The sequence below is a fragment of the Orbicella franksi genome, chromosome 12 (genome assembly GCF_964199315.1).
Source record: "Orbicella franksi chromosome 12, jaOrbFran1.1, whole genome shotgun sequence".
Lineage (NCBI taxonomy): Eukaryota > Metazoa > Cnidaria > Anthozoa > Scleractinia > Merulinidae > Orbicella > Orbicella franksi.
The window spans coordinates 1,679,305-1,699,022 of NC_138156.1; the positions used below are offsets into that span (position 1 = coordinate 1,679,305).

Below are 19,718 nucleotides of genomic sequence, written 5' to 3' on the forward strand. Positions count from 1 at the left end.
TGGTTCTTTATTTTAGTGAATTGTTCCTAAAACAAAGAAGATAAGAGCTAAAGAGGGAACGCAGGTACCCGGACCTGCGTGACATCAAATTACCTCAGGAAAGTTCAAAGTTAGTTGCCCTGAAGGCGAAATCATATTGGAGTTGTACTGTGTGTGTCTCGGTGTACTGGCGCAGACGCGACGCTGCGCTTCCATTTAAAAATATGAGACGCATAGCCTTGTTGCATATAACTTTGTTTTACACTTTAGCTCTGATTGTTATTGTGTCGCCAAGACATATTCAGAATTCCGAACACAACACTCAACAAGATGATTCAAAGTCTGGCAAACCAGGCGAGTATTTATGGTACAAGACTGGATCGGAACGAGAGGTCGCAAAGAGTTTTATCGCCGAATCAACACAAGAAAGAGAAGTTAAACAGCTGACATCTGATTCTGATGGAAACGAAGAGTTGAACAATGGTGTTATTTCAGCTGAAGCGGAGAACGATCTTAGTGGAAGTGGAGAACCCAGTGAAGCAGAATACATGTCTGGTAGTGGAAGTTATCCATCCAGTTACATGGTGAATGTTCACGAGACGGACGGAAACAGTATTAGTGAAAGGCCCACTGGCAAAACTCCAAGCAAGGATCTTGAGACGTCTGGCGAGAACGATCAACAAGAAGAAAAAAATGCTGAATTTTCAGGAGACGAAACCGAAAGCTCAGAACATGAAATGAAAGAACAAGATAGCAGTGGTAGCACTGACGTTGAACAAGAGGATGCAAACGATAGAGATACCCACAAGACAGAAAATGAAAGAAGAGTTAAACCTTTAGCACCTGCTGTTGATAAAAAAGTAACAAGCCCAAAAAGAAGAAGCAAGATTTACAGGAAAAGCAAGGTCACCAAGGGAAACAGCGAGAATGAATATGATAAGCTCCTCAAAGATTTTAAGAATGATGGCGACTTGGGTCTAGACCTGGAAGATGATGATGATGACGACGGGGACTTGGATGACGCCCTTAATGAGGAGGAAGCTAAACTGTTGGTCTCTGAAGGAAACAAAGAGGAATCAGGGGGGAGTAAGAGTACAATAGCCCACCGGGACCATGACGGAGGAGATTTGTCTTCGATGTTTCGAGAGTTTTCAGGTGATAGCAGCACGAGCGTGTCCTCAGGAAAATCTGTTCACAAGAAGACTCGTACCTCCAAAATGAAGGAAATCCTCTCCAAGCTAGACAGTGATATTTTTAGAGGATACAAAAGCGAGGAGCATGTACTGCACCACTCTGAAAAACATCGAGATTATCACAAACAACAGTATCATCATCAGGAAAATAACACAGCCAAAGAAGCAGAGTCAACACGAGCACTCAGTCATCACGCCCAGAATGGAATCTTCAATGGAAGTCTCAGCAATGTGACGCTGGAGGCTCAAGAAGTAAAGCCTACACAACAACCGCAGAACAAAAGTTACCATCTCTATGGTCATCATCATCACAGGCATCATCATCGCCACTACCGCCACCAACACCACCGCCACCATCATCATCATCATCATCATCAGCAGCAGCAGCAGCAGCAGCAGCAGCAGCATGAAATTGAGACACACAAGGACGATACTGGTGAAAACCAGATTCCAGCGGGAAATCATCTCCACCAGCCAAACTCCAGTGCCCAGTACTCCTCCGTACAATACCCGTCTATCTATTACCCGGCACCTTCTTCGGGCCCTGCCGTGGCAGCACAGCCGCAGCCCTACCCAGAAGAGAATTCCCTTATGCAGTTTTACCAGCAATCTTCCAATGGTTATGAGTACCATGCCGTGAAAAACGCTGACACAACAGGCGCCGTTTGCCTCGATGGCTCCACTCCTGGATACTATTTAAGACAAGGTTCCGGGAAAGGAAACAAGAATTGGATCATTTACTTACAAGGTGGAGCTTGGTGCGAGAGCGAGGAGGCGTGTTTAGGTAGAAGTCGCATGCATTTGGGCTCGTCACTCTTTTTTAAGCCTCTGGGAAATCCTGGCGGAATTTTATCAAACAACAAAAAAGAGAATCCTGAATTCTACGACTGGAATGTAGCTTACCTGCCCTACTGCGATGGCTCGTCATTTGCAGGCAACAGATCGGACCCAGTCCAAGTTGAAGGCTCGTTGCTTTATTTCCGCGGGTTAAGAATTCTAGATTCCACCATATCCGAATTGTTGTCTGACACGAATCTTAAGGAAGCCAGCCATGTTATTTTCTCTGGTACGTCAGCTGGAGGACTTGCTGTCATGCTTCATGCCGACTTTGTCCGTTCTAAACTTCCCAAACAAGTACACTTCCGCGCCTTGGCTGATTCAGGATTTTTCCTTGATACAGCTTCACGCAAACAAAAAGGACAACGAAAATTCAGGAAGATAATGCAAAGTGTGTTCAAGCTGCATGACTGCACGGATGGAGTTCCGCAACACTGCGTCAAAAACACGTCCGGCAAAAAGCTTTGGAAATGCATCTTTCCGCAATACTTTTTACGCTTTGTCAAGAGCAGTTTGTTTGTCGTGAACCCTTTGTACGACTCCTGGCAGCTTGGAAATATCTGGGAAATTCCTTGCGCTCGTCATCCGTATTCGTGTACAAAGAAAGAATTGAAGCAGATCAAGAAATTCCGAAAAACCACCTTAAAAGCCATGAAGGGTGTAATAAAGGGTTCATCAAACATTGCACTGTTCGCGGACTCGTGTATTGATCATGGCCAAGTGATCTTTAATGCCCAGTGGAACACAATTAAGGTCATGCGCAAGTCCATCTCATCATCGTTTTCTAAGTGGTACCATAAGCCTAAGAAGGAGATGTACTATATTGATGAAGACAACTATCCAGCCAATCCGACTTGTGTAACCAAGGATGTCGATAAGCGTTCGGAGATCTTTACGGAAGGATTCTAAGTAGTAGTGCTCGGTGACGTACGATATGAACCCACACAAATAAGGATGTGCTAAACTGACAAATGTTGACAATTGTCAGCCCTGAGCGTACTTGAACAATTTGCCAACCTCCTGTTGAGCTATACTTAGCCCAAAGAAAATACCACACTGATTGGTGAAAAATCGTGTTTCTATTTAACAACAGGCCATTCCCCCTATGAGACTTGCGCGCAGGGAATCATGGTAGTTGTATTCATCATTCGGGCGACATCTTCGAGACATTGCATACAATTACCATGATTCAGTGCGCGCGCGTCTCATCCAGGGAATGGGGTGTTAGATTATGAGTTCGAGATTTCTATTGCGCGACATTTGACGATGCGCCCTCGTCAACTATCATGCGTAGGAATCGAGTGCAAATAATCTGATTGTTTTAGTGTAAATCTTCTAGTCGTTCAAAACTTTCTCTAAATCTCGAAAACGCCAAGAAGCAACCGCCAGTTTGCTACTAAGCGCACACTGCCACGCTACTCATTAATCAGAGAACGCCAATCAGAGAACACCATTCGTGGTAGAACGCTAGTGGACTTACACTAAAACTCGATAGAAAGTTGTCATAGTCCCGTTGTTCGTTATTTTCTTTGTGCTTGTTTCTAAAAAAAAGATAAAAAATATTTTCTATGTGTTTCTATCGAGTTATAGGAAAGGCCGCGAAAACACTCGTCTTTCGACTCGTGTTCCCACAGTATTTCTCGTTCTCCTGAACTTCCTCTCGTGTTTCTACAACTTGCCAGAAACACGGAAAATCTTCCCTATTTTCTATTATGTTCTGAGCTACTTGAACTGACTGCGTCAGAGAATTCTTGGCCTCCATGAAATGATTACTCCTTTCGACGTATTATTCTCATTTATTCTCTTTTTCTCCTGTATAACGAATTTATTTGCTTCTTGCATGTAAAATTCATCAACCAGAAATTGTCCCACCTTAAATTTTCGTTGTCAAAACTCGCGTTACCCTTATCCAGCGGTTGCACGTTCAGTTGTATAACGGACTGGAAACGAAAGTGCAATAATCGTGGCACTTAGTTACAAATTTAAATGGTTTACACCAACAGCTTTAAAGTGAATGTTTTAATGTTACGAGGTGGCATCTCACGGCTGATACGGTCAGGTGCCCATGTTATGCCACTGGCATGTTGTATTTAACCTTTGCTAGTTATGTTTTGTTCATGGAAGTGGTCAAATCAACTTGTTGAATACTTAGCTGCAATTTAAAGCGCTTCTATATCAATACTAAACTGCCTCTCAGCTGCAGCACTGTTTTGTACATATTATTTCTTGTTTTAGTTTTCTTCCTATTGGAAATAAAGAAAAAAGTAACTTCCTTTCGTTTGTCTCCGCAATTTGACTTCTTGAGCACGACAACGGTTCATTGTGAGTTCACTGCGTCCACAATGTTAGTTCTTTTCCTTCAAAAAGGGATCAGCTTCTAGTTCGTTACAATATCAGACATCAGACATTCAGGAGTGGCCAAAACGACGAAAAGCATGGACAGGAGCGTGAGGGAAAAGTGGCTGTCTCTCTACTTGTCCCCAGAGCCTTCCCGCAAAATACGGTCAGTTCCTGACCAGAAGGCCCTGGACAAAAAGTATGACAATATGTCTGTTGCCGTGTTATAAAAGAAGAACCTTTATAGTATTACCTCCCCCTCGTTCCGTCAGGGGTGAAGTGAAGAGATTTTTGTTGCAAACTTGAGTCACATTAGTTAAGAACAGACAGAGGAGCAGAGGAAATGTTGTTTGTTTAGCAGACTATATGCCCGATAAACTGATAGAAATGAATGTCAGAACAAGTTGAAATGCTAAAAAGGCAACAGATTGTTCACCATTAAAGAAATAGCTAAAAACATTGCATGGTTGGTTACTTAGCTACAATAGTTCTTTTAGTAAGAATAGATCGGAACATAACTTGTTATGTTTGCGCCAAGCTTTGACAAAATCGATATGTCTGACCAAGGCACGGTCGCGCATCTTAGAAGCAAGTGAAAGGTCGATTTTTCTGTCATACGTAATCCTTGTTAATCCTACCATACGGCTTGTTTATTTTCGGCTTATGATTACTTCTTTTTTCCACCTTAGAAAACTTTAACTTTAAGGTTTCCTTTAAATGTGTACGTATGTCAGAAAGATGACTTTTAAAATATCAGCGTGCTAAAAGCCGAGTTCAGCTTACCTTGGCGGAGTTGACAGATGACATACATACTAATTGTTAATTGTGATATTATTCATTTGAATCTGCAGCTACCTGCAAAAGCCAATAACCTAACGTCTTTCTTCATCTGTGATATTCTCAGTTTTTCAAACACCAGTTCAGTCAATTTCAGAAGAAGCAATGTCTTGTTATATAGGGAGTCGGAATATTTTATGATAATTAAGAGTCCTCTGATAATTTTACTTTTTTTTGAAAAAAAAAGGCATTCAAATTCAAAAGACTCATTTGTTTCAAGCAAAAATATCCAATAATCAGTTTCTTTTTACATCCAATAAAAAGCTGCCAGATTTGTATACAAAGGGTGTTTATTTCATTGAACATCTAATGAATAAAAATATTCTGCAATGTTTTGCTTAACGTACCACTCTAATAACGGCACGCGTTGCTTCTAAATTCATAACACACGTGTCATACATTTGAAGTTTGCTATTTTGCTTCACGGACCTCAGTAGGAAGAACAAAGGATTGCTGCTAGCTCATTCCACATCACAAGAGCCTCTTGAAGAGCGAAACTATCACTAAATCAGATTCTCGTTAAAGCTTTTTAAAGATGTTTCGTTCTTGGTGGCTATCGCTGTTAATCTTAAGCATTGCCGTTAGCGTAGTTTTGACACATGATGATCTGCCGCCCGGACATTCCGAAGACGAACACGACGAAGAACCCGAAGATCAAGCTGACGAACAGCATCCTGATGAAGACGAAACTGCAGATGAGGAGAAAGACGACAGCAACGAGGAGGAGGAAGATGAGGATCAAGAAGAAGAAGATGAAAGTCAAGGAGATGAGAGTGATGATGACACTGATCAAAGCCATCTTGAACACGATGCTTTTCTGGGTAAGTAACATGATGTACAAGGTATCATCAACTAAAACGCGGAAATAATTCATGATTTAAGTTCGATTTAACCCTTGTCGTGCGGAAGAAAAGAGCGCAACTTCTGGAACTAATTAACCGTCGCACATTCATAACAATGTCAAGTGTTGATAGTGTTTGCTCTACGCATACCATGACAAGTGTGAATGGCAAAAAGAGGTCTAAACTGCATTTGTTTTCAGTTGAGTTATAAGGAAAAATGTTTGGCGAAGTTAAATTTTTATTTATTCCTTTAACTCTTACAGTCAAAAATTTTGAAGTTATCGTTTTAATTAATCTTAATCAGACTTGATGACTGCTGAAATGCAATCACAGTTTGCGTCAGTTAAGGAAAGTGGTAATTATAGTAGTGAAACTGGAGGTTTGTTCCGAGAGATCCCCAAAGGATGGAGACTCGCAGAGGATCGTTAACGTTTTTGATATATATTCCATTACGGTATGTAATAAATAATTAAACACTTTAAAAGTTACAAGGCTGTTTTCCAAACTAAAGGGCAACAGGTGGTACGAGAATCTAAGTGCTGTGTTGCAGGTGATTTATAAAAAGTACATGCAAACGTGGGCTTCTTTAAGGTTACAAAGGACCCGCAAGCAAACTACCACTAGGGGTGGGGAAGGAGGGGAAGGGTCGGTATAACTAGGAGTAGGGGAAGCCGGGATCGAGAGGTTGATTGGTTAAAGCTGTTTTGGTAAAACTTTGCACGATATATATTACTATCCAGTGGATAGCGTAGTTTGTTTTGTGAGCTACGTTTCCACTGGCCAATAGCGTTATCCAACCTTTGAACAACTGGGTCCAGATGCTGGAATGATATTGCGGTATTCAATATCGTCTCATTGTGGAATGTGTCATACTCTCTTAGGGGATAACTACACAGAATTCAAAGGACTCTCACCAGAAGACGCCAAAACTAAATTGGCGCAGCTTATAAAAGATGAAGTGGATTTGAACAAAGATGGACTCTTGACTGAAGATGAGATCAGACAGAGGTTCCATGTAACAACAAAAGAATACAGGAAAAAAGAAGTGATGGAAACCATGAAACAACATGACGAGGGTAAGTTTATGCATGTGAACATGAATTGAAACGTTCTAAAACCATTTCAACAGAGAAGTGACTTTGGTCTTGGCTCTAGCTAGTCTGTTGGTTAATAAGGGTACCTAACTCGTCACGCAGTTCGTCTGATATTGTGTTACATGGCGTCCCAAAATGACTGCGAATAGACTGTGACAAGTCAATTACCTAATGAGGTAGTGGCTTTAAGCAGTTTGACAATATCAACCCAAGAATATCTGCAGTAAAAAGCAAAGAATATCTTCAAAATAAACATTATTAAGTCAGCTTTTGTTGTCCTTTATTCCGGCACAGATAAAGATGGAAAAGTATCGTGGGAGGAATTCAAAAAGGGTCACTTCTCCGATGATGGTAAAGACGATGACATCAAGGAACAAATGAAAGAAGATGAAGAGAAATTTAAATTTGCTGATGAAGACGGAGACGGCAAATTAGATTTAGAAGAATACTTGGCCTTTTATCACCCTGGGGTAAAAAGAAACCGTGCTTTTCTTTGAACAGTTAATTAAAAAATAAATTTCTAAAAGTTGATATTTTCATTCGCGTAGGATAATCCACGGATGGCGGAGTTTACAATAGAAGACAGCCTTAAAAAACACGATAAAGACAAGGACGGACAGATATCAAAGAAAGAATTTTTAGGTGAGCTGATCATCTTGGTTTCAATAAAAGAGCTAGAGAGAACTTTTCTCTCGTTGACTGAGATCACCAAGTTTAGCTTTCCTGTTCACCCACCACTTGGGTCACCTTTTTAGTGAATGATCTCACACTATTGTCTCAGTTTTCAGTCAATGTTAGACGAATGAGTCCTGGAAATGATTTGATGACGTCGCTTTCGAACTTGGAGAAATTTCAAATACCACCTGTACCTTTAGCAAGCTACTCAATTCAGAAAAACTGAAAAGAAACTTAAAAAAACAAACAAACAAACAAACAAAGAAGAAGAAGAAGAAAAAAAAAAAGATCACAGGAAAACACGATAAACTATGAAAGAAAAAACTGAATATAAAAGCTTCTTTTGTTGTGTTGCAGCCACATTCAGTGATGTAAACGATGATGCTAAAGAAGAAATGGAGAAGGATTTCACCACCAACTTTGATAAAGACAAAAGTGGTAAATTGGACAAAGAAGAGATGAAAAGTTGGCTTTTCCCTGACGATGATTTCTCCATCGAGGAACCAAAGACACTCATTAAGGAAGCTGATGAGAACCATGACGGCAAACTCACCATGGATGAAATTATGAAAAACTATAAAGTTTTCATAGAGGATGAACAAGACGATTCAAACCACGACGAATTATAAACTCTGTTTTCCTACTGTCAGGATAAATTAGGTTAAGAAAATATTTGGTTGAAAAATAAGTCATCGAATGAAAATGATGTACAATTCAGTAATACACGTATTCTTTACCTATGAACCTTGAAATTATTTTAAATAATTATTATAAAGAAAGCTTCAAATGTTTTCTAGAGCCTTCCCCAGACTTTGACTTACAGTTTATTAGATAAAAATAAAGAACAATGTCAGTTCTGACATACATTTACCTGGCCTCGGTGTGTTGATTTCCCTCCGGCAAAACAAAGGTGATCTAGCTGTATCATTTTTGCCTGTTATTTGTTTTACTTGGTAATGATTTGCCTGTTGTCTTTCTAATCAGTTCAATAACGTAACAGGCGCGTGTCCAGATCGCTTTACCCTCCAAGTCAGCGAGGCGGGAAAAAAAAGGCACCTGTGGTCGATTTTGACAAGTGCATATGGACGCCTTCCCGCTATTTTTTGTGTTCCCGAATGCCGAACGAATGTTAGAAAACATTTCAGCGCGAACGCTTCCATCGCAAACTCATTCATGCCCTGTTAAAGTTGTTTTCGTTTCAGAAGACATGTTGACGGGATGGGAGTTTGTGATGGTCTGCCGGAGCTTACTACAATAAATTATGGTTACGGCCGAAAAACAAACAAGCGAAAAAATCGTGCAAATTATACAGTATTGCAGTCTCCTCACTTCTGGTTGCGGTCTCTTGGCTGCATCCCCTGGGAGGGGGGGGGGGGGCTGGGTCTGCAGAGGAGCAAAGGAGAGCTGCAATTCAAGACATTCAAGTGACTTTTCGATTTCAGTTCAAAGGTTTAACCCCGTCACTGGTACTAGTATAGCTTGCTCGAGCTCTCTTGGTGGTAAACAATTTTTTCTGCTCTTCATACCCTTTAGTCAATCCTTGTCAACTTTCAAAACTCATGGTGTATGACATTTGCAAACTGCAGAGTGCAGACTTTTTCACTCCATATATAACATTCCAATTTCCATCACCGAGAGCTAACCGTAAATTAAACAGGCTAACTTGAGTGCTATTCAGGCTGTCTGTACCTTTGGATCCTGGGGTGCTCTGTTTCCTCATCCACTATCCTAATTCTAAGATGGTGGCAGCAACGATTTTTGCGCAGATTATCATTCTAATCCATTAATGGCTTAATAGCTGGCAGGCTTATTGAGAAGTAATACAAAATAATAATTTGACGGGAAATAGAGCTTGTGATTGGCTTAAGATGATCACGTGACCACTTTCTCTGTTCAAAGTAGCGCCGAGGAAGCAAGAATACACCGGCATGGCGTACACAACTCCCGGCGGAAAGAAAAGAGTTTGCTACTATTACGATGGTAAGCGCCAAATTTTCTCCCAAACTCATATTTCTTGTTTAAAACGTGCTTAAGACTAGTTTGTGTAAGTTTGAAGGCTTATTTGGGTGTTAAAATAGCCTAATTTTATCTTCGTGTTCTTTCGTCTTTTTCGCGTTCCAAACAAAGGTGACATCGGTAACTACTACTACGGCCAAGGCCATCCGATGAAGCCACATCGTATTCGAATGACCCACAACTTACTTCTGAACTATGGTTTGTACAGGAAAATGGAGATCTACGTAAGTGTGCTCTCTGGATTTCTTATTTGAACAAGCGGTGCTGAGCTGGACTGTCAGTTATTTCTTTCGTTTGAATGAAATGTCATTCGTTTATCCCTTTTCACGCTTTTTCAATTTAGCGCCCGCACAAAGCAAACTTGGAGGAGATGACCAAATACCATTCAGATGATTACATCAAATTCCTGAAGACTATAAGGCCTGATAACATGTCAGAGTATACAAAGCAGATGCAAAGATGTGAGTACAAAAATTATTGACTAAGCATGCATGCGGTTTCCATTTCCTCTTGTGTTCTTCAACTTTCGACGTATGAAAATCAAAACAATTTAGCTGAAGTATTCCATCTGAAATATCAGTTCTCTACCTTGCTAGGTAATGCTCTACATGTTTGATGTCCACTGTGGAAGAGGGAACAATTATGATGCATTTTAATGTTATGATGAAGGGTTTTCCCTTTGGACAAGTTCCTGTTTACCAAACATAACTTATTTTAAGAGAACTTTTCGATTTGATCCAAAATGTTATCTATCGCATTGAATACATGATAATCATGTATATGGAAACTGTTTTGCTGGTTAATCGTTAACTTGTCTCCTCTTCCGATAGCTGTAAGTGTGATTATTGTTACTAAGTAGCAGATAATAGGAACTAGTACAGGAGAGGTGAACAATTTAAGGCTCTTTCAGATAATACCATAAACTGCTGCGTACAAGCCCCCTCTCCCCCCAGAAAGGGGGGAGAGGGGGCTTATATGCCCATCTAACTGACTGTGAACTAAATATTACTTCTGATTGTAAGCCCCCCCCTCTAGCTTTAAATAAAGGTGAATTTGATCTTTTTTGATGGTCTTTAAAGCTTAATTTAAGCAAAACTAGTTTTTCTATTTTGCATCTCCTTTGTCCTCCTCCTCCCCCGCCCCTCTTGTTTATAGGCCAATCCAAAATCCCTTGCAAAGTTGCATAACCCTAGGGCTTACAAGCAGCAGTTAAAGGTATGGCATCAATAGTAAAATTGTGTTCTTTTTTTGTCAGTCAATGTAGGGGAGGATTGTCCAGTGTTTGATGGTTTGTTTGAGTTTTGTCAGCTGTCAACTGGTGGATCTATTGGTAAATGAGAGTCGTTGTTTTAATGAAACTAGTATCTTCTGTTGTGATCTGAACCTCATTTTAGAAAAACATTATGTGAACTTGAAATTGTGTCCTTCCTTGATTTTCAGCGGGAGCTGTGAAGCTGAATAAACAGCAGACAGATATTGCTGTCAATTGGGCTGGTGGCTTGCATCACGCCAAGAAATCTGAGGCATCAGGGTTTTGCTATGTCAATGATATTGTTCTGGCAATTCTGGAGCTACTGAAGTAAGTGTTGAATAGTGTGCTTGTTTTTAAACTTAATATAATTTTCTCTTGCCCTGATTCATTCTGTTTGTCTGCTCAAAGACCTTTTCTTTTATTGTCTTTTATTTTCTGATTTCAGCTTAGATTCACAACCCAATTCCCTAAATCCTTCCCTGTTATCGACACATAGTGTATAGAAACCACTGATATTGACTATTATCAGCACTAATGTTGAATTTTTATTCTACCAGATACCACCAGCGTGTCTTGTATATTGATATAGACATTCATCATGGTGACGGAGTAGAGGAAGCGTTTTACACCACTGATCGGGTCATGACAGTGTCATTTCACAAATATGGAGAATACTTCCCTGGGACTGGAGATCTTAGGGTGAGTAATGTTACCCAATGTACTAGAGCTTTAAAAACGGAAACTTCTCTTGAACCTGAACAATTATCTCATGAAAGGTTGAAGAAAGTCAGGGTCGTAGTTAAGAAAATAGTCTTCCAGCTAAGATTTTCTTTGAGCCTGTCACCATTTTTCGCGAAAGACCTGGAACAAAATGTCCGTCTCTAATCTTTTGCAATGCCTTGAATGTGTGGCTACCATGCATCGTGTTTACAAGATGGGGGATGAAGTACATGGACAGGGAACACGCTAAACAAGTGGTCAAAACAACATTTTATTTAAATTACTTTATTTGTTAGAGTGGCACCGATACTCAAGGTAGTCAGGAATTTATTCCAAACTTTTCGTCTAGGCAGTTCAATATGGTTCAAATATCGGATGATTGTACATGTATGTGACTGTGTAACCCAAAAAAACCATTTGTTGTTTTTTACTGAGTGATTGCCCACCAAAATCCAGCCGGCAATCACCTCTTTCTCAGCCAGTGAATTTTGCAAGCAGCCAGTGCTTAGCATCAACCCTGGAAAGGTGGTGAAAAAGAGCTTCCATAGATTTTGTTACTCATATACTTCATATGATGGTAGCCTCTATAATTATTCACTAAAAAAATCGTAGTCCACAAAGAGGAATTTTATATACTCTCTTGTAAGATTGGGAATTTGTTTAGATAAGCACTGCTTGAAAGCTGTATGTTTACTTGAATCAGTAAAATTCATATTTCTCTCTTCCAAGGACATTGGAGCAGGGAAAGGAAAATATTATGCTGTGAACTTTCCACTCAGAGATGGAATTGATGATGAGTCTTATGAACAAATCTTCAATCCTGTAAGTCCGAGCTGTAACATTTTATGTAGGACATTATGTTCATATAAAGAAAAGGTTTTGTTGTGTTACCTTTATCAGTGTTTATTTGTAAATTCTCCTAAGCCTTTTAAAACGAATAGATCTTGATTAAAAGCCTAATTACCTGGCCCCAGTTGTTCAAAAGCCGATTAAAATAACCCATGGTTAGTGGTTATTCGGCGATTAAATTTCTTATTCCCGGGATAACTAATCGGGGGATAAAATGGTTTTCCCGAAAACAGATTTAATGTGGGATTAATAAAGCTTTAAAGTCAATCATTAAAGCGCAGTTAATGGAGCGTGACGCTATTGACGTACAGTCACTAGCTTACTGTTGTTAAACGCAACGCAATAGAACTGTTACGCGTTAGAACATTATAGAAGTCTTTCTTGTGTAGTTTAAACAATATTCACAATAGCCTTTCACGCATGCATGTTGCAACAACGTCTGGTTTAACTATATCTTGCGTTTTGTATGGCTAGTCTTTTGAATAGCCCCATTCTTGTTTCGTTTAAGACCGCATGGACTCTGTACGTTTCATGGTACACGATTTTATATTGGTTTAAACCCAGACATCAGTCTACCTATAAAAGTCTTAGCTTGAACTTTAGCATCATTCGCTCGTTATATCACTACTGTAACTTTTAGTTAGCCCTCGAAATTGTAACTCCCACCCTTCCCTCCCTTCGGAGGTTTATTGTTGTTGTTCATTAATATAAATAATAAACTGGGGTTCACCTCTCATGACACGCTATTGGTTAAGTCTTGCAGCGACTTCCCCAAGCTTCGTTTTCGCTAATTTAGTGGCCCTATTTAACGCTCTTTTATGCCTCTTCTTGTCCGATCCAGCACGTGCCGGCGGAGTCGGCTCATAGTGCTGGGGAGATAAGTAAGGCTTGAGAACTGTCTACACTCTAGCACGATGCTGACCGGAGGTCAGTTCGTAGTGCCGTTTAGAGTTGCGCTACTAGGACGTGCAAGCTTTTGGCCTCGCCGACTTGTCCGATCCAGTGCAGAATTAACTGCTGGGGAGATAAGTTTGGCATTTGGTCATGCAGTGGAAGTTCGTCTGTCATGCCGATTGCAGAGCGGTGTTCCCCCCTTTACGCCATAGAACACATGTTTATTGCTTGTGTTTGTTGGGATAATTAAAGCATTACTCCCTAGGAACTGCAACATTAACTATTCTGCGATTAAGCTCATATTAAGCCGGTAAAACTGGTCTCTGGTGGTAGCACTAGGGGAGGGAAGGGATAATTATGATGGCTCCTACAAAATTTATACGAACTTTAACTTGTCTTTAAGTAAAATGAAAAAGAAAGCCCAATTTTGATATCTCAACTATATTTGCTCTCTGTAACAACCAATAAAAATGCTGAAATTGAAATTAGAGTTGTGATAAACATTCTGTGCAAGACAAATGCTGGGCGAAGCTCATGCATCAGCCGGAAAATTTTTCAGCGTTAATTAGTTCTTTACACTTTATAATTTAGAATAGTCTCTATTTGGATGGGCTTATAAAGTAAGTTTGGCTAAGTAAAGAAGAGAAACTGGAGATTGATTCTCTTGATTCTGCTGAATGAGATAAACAACTTTTTGAAGAACGAGCAAGTTTGACAGTGAAGTAAACTTTAACAATATTTTGTCCATAAAATACTCGCCTTTATCAAGCAAAAAAAGCTTTTAATTCCACCACTGATCTTTCCTTATACATTACAGCAGAATTGTTGAAATTTCTTGCTTTGCGCTCTTTATGTAAAAAGTTTTGTTGACAGCTGAACTGGGGTCCATCCATGTTGTGAAAACTCAAAAAACCACGGGAAAACTGGACACTGTGGCTTGTCCATGAGGGAATAGTGACAGCTATTTTAAAAAAGTAGTCAGGTAGCCAGAATTGCTTTTCTTTCCCAACTGGGCACGGCATTAAAGCAGAATCTACAAACTGTAAGTCCTCCTGAATTAACAAGTTAATCCACCTCGCTAAGTGGGTAAAATCTAACCCTTAGTTTAATCCTTGGATAGTGTTAATTGAGCTTCAAGGAACAGAATTTATTCGAAGGATAAATTTATTCTGTGGATTAGGACGATGTAATCGTGAGTTATTGCTAATTGGCTTTCGAACAACCAGGGCCAGAGCAAGAGTGAAAGAAGACGTATATAAAACAGTAGGGGGAACTTAGATTTTCCCCTTTCAGAGATTAAATATTTTGAAGACAGTTTGTGTTGTCAATTTGTTCATGGTATATTGTTCAGAGGAGCTGCTAAATATGTGGATATTTTAACATTTGCAAAACCGGACTACTTCTTTCAGGTAGTTTCAAAGGTAATGGAGGTGTACAAACCAAATGCTGTTGTTCTTCAATGTGGAGCTGACTCCTTAGCTGGTGACAGACTTGGCTGCTTCAATCTGTCGCTTAAAGGTACAGACCATAATGGCTTAGTTAGGTATCAGAGACTTTTCAAAATACTTGTTAAAGCTATTGCCAAGCAATTTTTGGAGGTTTTCCAATATCTTGTTTTTTGAAGTATGCAGTTCTTCCTTGGGATCATCATTTAGATGTTGCTGGAACAATCCTCACAAATTTTGTGGAATTAGGAATCTTGAAAGAATATTACTTGGAACATTTTTTGGGTTGTCTTTGGAGGTCTTAGTAATCACTCATCCTCATTGGGCCCGTGAGGACTCTTGAGGCCTGAGATCTTAGTAATGCTCAGTCATTAACGAGTTTAATCAGGTCCCATTGATTGTGATTGTAGGGCATGCACAGTGTGTGAACTTTGTCAAGAAGTTCAATCTGCCGCTACTGATTCTTGGAGGAGGTGGATACACTATCAGAAATGTTGCAAGATGCTGGACGTTTGAGACAGCAGTAGCTTTGGACTCTGATATTGCAAATGGTATGTCAAGAATATCAAGTACATATAACTAATTTGTCTGTGTTTGGTAATACTATTTGTATACATAAGTTTCTTCAGTTGGTATATAGTGAAATAATGTAGAAATACCTGAGTATTCTATAGACCTCTACCTCACAGAGTGTGTAGATGAATCAAAATTATCAAAACATTATTTTGTACCTCTATGCGCAGAGCCAGGAGATTTTTTGGACAATTTGCAGTTGTTGGAATTCGTTGGTTAATTTCCAGCAATGTTATGGTATTTCTCCGATCAGGAACGAAAATAGTTGTACATTTTTAATAAAATACAACATTAAACCAGAGAAAATCCTATTGGATTGGCCTCATTTTCACAAAACACAAATATGGAAAACCCAGCATCTTTGCTGCAACATTTTTTTATTAGGGTGCATATAAACTCTGGCCAATGTTGTGTTGTAATATTTCTTTAGAACTTCCATACAATGACTACTTTGAGTACTTTGGCCCAGACTTCAAGCTTCATATCAGTCCCTCCAACATGGCAAACCAAAACACTACTGACTACCTGGAAAAAATCAAGTAAGAATGTTAATTAGTTTTTCCTTACATTTAAAGTAACATTTAAATATTTGCCCTTGTGAGTACTGATGGACCGTTTTTCTGTAACAATTTTTTTTTATTTCTAGACAAAGACTGTTTGAAAATCTGCGAATGCTTCCCCATGCACCAGGAGTGCAGATGCACCGTAAGTGAAAAAAGAATGACACTTTGCTGGATTCTAATCATTCCATGAGAGAGATGACTATCATGATACTGACAATTTACCTCTCTTATCATGTAATCTTGTTTTCACACAAAGCAATGTTTGACATTTGGATGATACTTTTTGATCCATTGTGTTTAGCGATCCCTGATGATGCTCCAGTACTGGAAAGTGACAATGAAGAGGACATGGAGTCAGACCGCAGGATAAGTAGTAAGTGCACTCTGCTTTCCTGAAAAATGTAATTCTCAAAAGTGGTAAGAATCTAATTTCAGCCAAGTGCTTTTGTTTCGTATTTTAGCAAATTCTTATTAGTCAATGAGCTAGAGGCGTTGTAGAGGGAATAGTCAACTTGTCTTCTTCTCTTTGGTTACTGGTATATACATATAGTTTTTACAGAAAATTCAAATGCACTAACTGTCAATGTTCCACAGCCAGTATCTTCTAAATGTGAGTAATCTGAAATGTTCTAATCTGAGTTGTTGAATTCCAGTCCGTGCATCAGACAAACACATTGCACATCAAGAGGAATACTCAGATTCAGAAGATGAAGGAGACAACAGAAGAGATGTTCATCACGCAAAGGAAGTGAAACGTTCTCGTAAGCGAGCCAAAGGATCAGCAACACCTGTTGAAAAGATGGTACCAAATGGAGTTGAAAATGCTGTTAACGAGGACTCTAAGTCCTCCGCTGTGTCAAATGAGAGCTCTTCTACAAAACCCAGCACCTCTCCTGTGGAGGAGAAGGAAAAGCCAAAGAGTTCAACCAGCACTCCTAGGGAGGGGTCCCCACAAACAGTGGCCAGCGTCGCAGCAGAGGTGTCAACAGAACCAGCTCCTGAACAGGAAGCCAGTAGAAAAAGGTGCCTCCTTTTGTTCAGTTTATCAAGTTGAAATGACGTAGTTATCTGATAATCTGGTGCAATAGAAATAATGGGTACTCTCAGTGTTTCAAAATGCACTTATCAAATCTGAGAAATAAATAAGTAAATAACTCAAATGTGCTACAATCTTTGCATTCTACACTTTCAGTGATTTGGCCCTCGATTTAAATGTTGATATCCTTTGTTGATTCGCAGTCCTGAGGTTGCGGAAGGTCCCCCAGCAAGTAAAGATGGCAACACAGAAGAGGCCATGGAGGTGGAAGAGTCTGAAGCTCCTGCTAACACTGATGGGTAACTACTGATCACTACAAAAATTACTCTGACTGTTTATCCTCCACTCCTGTATGTTTTTTTTGTTACCTGAGGCGAATAGTTCCCAATTTTAACTTTCAGCCAGCAACATATGAATCTAAAATGATTAAATAGTGATTTGACATTGGCAACATTTTCCTCTTCTTGTTTTAAAGCTTATACAGTAATTTGATTTTTCGTACTCGGTTTACGTTGGCTGAAGTTATCCAGACCTGTTTCTACCTTCTACAACGATCACATCAACTTTGCCGGCAATGATCTTTCGATTTTCGTGAGTCTCACGGCGAGTGTTGATTGCAAAGCTTAATTATGGATTACTTGATTTGTATGTCTGATGGCATATTTTCTCGTCTTTCCTTTGCTCAGTGATACTTCATCCAGTGTGGACACCCCTGATGCCTCCAACACAGGTATGTAATATTTATTATCTTGCTTGCTTTCTTTGCCTTAATTATTAACTAAGACGGCTGCGAAAATGTGTAAAGGCGGGAAAAAAAAGAATTGGAAGTTGGGCAGGAGGGGAATGCTGTCACTGCTTTGCTATCTCGTGACAAGCTCTGTCAGCTACATGTACGCAGGCTAAAGTTCACATGTAGGCAAAAACGAGTTAACAACTGAACAGCCTTACACATTGTATGTTTTATTTGAAGTTATCGGGATCAAGGAAACGTCAGTGCTGCAACGTATGAACCTGTGGTGAATCTTTCAACTGAGCCAAGTAAAACTGAATTATAATATTTCGTTCTTTCTCTAACAACGGCAACGTGAGAAGCTGAAACTATTGTTGATGTGACAATGTGGCGGATGTGGCTATTTCACCAAATCACGTGTTGAAGGTGGATACCGGATGGTGCCCTTTTTCGGTGACTTGATTTTGATTGTATTCTTTCTGTTTTCTACAGTTAAAAGTAATTCACCCAAGCCTACGGAAGAGGAGGAAAAAGAAAAGGCTCCTCAAACTGAAGAAAGCGAAGAAACTGAAAAAGAGGAGGAGACAAAGATGGAACACTGAACAACAACTCCCCTCACCCTCCCCTAACATTCGATTCCCTCTTGCTGGCTCGCTGCTCCCTCCCGTCCGTCCCAGTGTTTTTTTCGACTCCCCCCCCCCCCCTTGCTTCCTTCATCCACCGTCGTGTATATGTATAGTTTCACGTGTTGTTTTTTACTGGCGTTTATCTTGTTAGACACTGAACGATATTCTTCTGTATAGGTAAAGAATTTTCTCGCTTAAAGTAATAAAAGTATTAAATTATATTCTAACTTATTTGCTGATTGATCGTTGTTTTCTCACAAAATTTCCCTGTTGCCTCTATCACCTCTCTCGAGTAGACATGAATTATTTGGGTGATAAGCTCACTCTGAACGGCGATATCGAGGTTATGGAAATACTAGTGAGAAGTGGAAACATAATCCAAAGGGCGATATGAGGTCAGAGTTAGTCCGCGATCATCTTTTATCGATTTTTACTAGTCATCTTCACCTGCTTCTCAGTCGATCACGCAGTTAGTCATTCAAAGCAACCCCGCTTCGAAAAGCTCAATCAAAATACAGGATATTGCATTTTTATCACAATGCATTGATTACAAAGCAATGTATGGTGGTTAGATATTGGAAAAAGTTCACATTAGGATGTATTAAGAATCTCCGAGTGACGGAGTTTTGATTTAGTTTGTTTGAATGCCATACCGGAGGTCCATAAAAGTCCGTACATGATGTACATGGCAACGAGAAAACACTATGCCTTAACTCTTGATTACTTTTACCGAGCAAGGCACGTGTCAAAAGTTATACATCAAAACAATGCCCGTGGCCCATGTCTTGTTGGGTATATAATTCATGGTAGGTTACCATATAGTCTCCCAGCCATATAGTCATCCAGATATCCCATAATAATGCTAACCAACGAAGGCCTGCAAATCCTTGTATACCCCTGTACACCCTTGTAAACCCTTGTAAACCCCTGTATACCCATACAAACCCTTGCAAACCTCTGTATACCCTTGTAAACCCTTATATACCCCTGTACACCCTTGTAAACCCCTCTATACCCTTATATAACCATGTAAACTCCTGTATACCCCTGTATACCCATGTAAACCCTTGTAAACCCTTGTATACCGATCTATGCTCATACAAACCCTTGTATATCCCTGCACACCCTTGTAAAACCATGTATACCCCTGTATACCCTTGTATACCCATGTAAACCCTTGTATATCCCTGTACACCCTTGTGAACCCCTGTATACCTTGT

General features: G+C 39.8%; 3 protein-coding genes across 3 annotated transcripts; all 3 read left to right on the forward strand.

Moving 5' to 3' along the window:
* Window positions 1–107: 107 nt before the first annotated feature.
* Window positions 108–4,282, forward strand: LOC145464518 (uncharacterized). Its single transcript, XM_081448432.1, has one exon. It carries the CDS (start codon window positions 204–206, stop codon window positions 2,916–2,918), a length of 2,715 nt encoding a protein of 904 aa, XP_081304558.1. The 5' UTR covers window positions 108–203; the 3' UTR covers window positions 2,919–4,282.
* Window positions 4,283–5,439: 1,157 nt separating this feature from the next.
* LOC145462194 (reticulocalbin-2-like) lies at window positions 5,440–9,533 on the forward strand. The gene is made up of 5 exons (XM_081445700.1): window positions 5,440–6,004; window positions 6,907–7,101; window positions 7,414–7,589; window positions 7,668–7,761; window positions 8,152–9,533. Exons 1-5 carry the CDS (start codon window positions 5,719–5,721, stop codon window positions 8,421–8,423), a joined length of 1,023 nt encoding a protein of 340 aa, XP_081301826.1. The 5' UTR covers window positions 5,440–5,718; the 3' UTR covers window positions 8,424–9,533.
* A 115-nt stretch (window positions 9,534–9,648) lies between these two features.
* Window positions 9,649–18,725, forward strand: LOC145462193 (histone deacetylase 1-like). The gene is made up of 16 exons (XM_081445699.1): window positions 9,649–9,774; window positions 9,922–10,034; window positions 10,154–10,271; window positions 11,066–11,140; window positions 11,251–11,389; window positions 11,620–11,761; window positions 12,512–12,604; window positions 14,935–15,043; window positions 15,381–15,521; window positions 15,974–16,082; window positions 16,190–16,248; window positions 16,408–16,479; window positions 16,760–17,129; window positions 17,346–17,441; window positions 17,829–17,872; window positions 18,365–18,725. The coding sequence occupies exons 1-16, from the start codon at window positions 9,723–9,725 to the stop codon at window positions 18,472–18,474; spliced, it is 1,842 nt and encodes a 613-aa protein (XP_081301825.1). The 5' UTR covers window positions 9,649–9,722; the 3' UTR covers window positions 18,475–18,725.
* The last annotated feature ends 993 nt before the right edge of the window (window positions 18,726–19,718 follow it).

What these genes read in the sequence shown, in the direction of transcription:
- LOC145464518 (XM_081448432.1), top strand. Translation starts at nt 204, where the DNA reads ATGAGACGCATAGCCTTGTTGCATATAACTTTGTTTTACACTTTAGCT.
- LOC145462194 (XM_081445700.1), top strand. Translation starts at nt 5,719, where the DNA reads ATGTTTCGTTCTTGGTGGCTATCGCTGTTAATCTTAAGCATTGCCGTT. An exon ending in TGAACACGATGCTTTTCTGG is followed by an intron (nt 6,005 to 6,906) that starts GTAAGTAACATG and finishes ATACTCTCTTAG; the next exon opens with GGGATAACTACACAGAATTC. An exon ending in CATGAAACAACATGACGAGG is followed by an intron (nt 7,102 to 7,413) that starts GTAAGTTTATGC and finishes ATTCCGGCACAG; the next exon opens with ATAAAGATGGAAAAGTATCG.
- LOC145462193 (XM_081445699.1), top strand. Translation starts at nt 9,723, where the DNA reads ATGGCGTACACAACTCCCGGCGGAAAGAAAAGAGTTTGCTACTATTAC. An exon ending in GGACTCTGATATTGCAAATG is followed by an intron (nt 15,522 to 15,973) that starts GTATGTCAAGAA and finishes ATATTTCTTTAG; the next exon opens with AACTTCCATACAATGACTAC. An exon ending in GACTACCTGGAAAAAATCAA is followed by an intron (nt 16,083 to 16,189) that starts GTAAGAATGTTA and finishes TTTTATTTCTAG; the next exon opens with ACAAAGACTGTTTGAAAATC.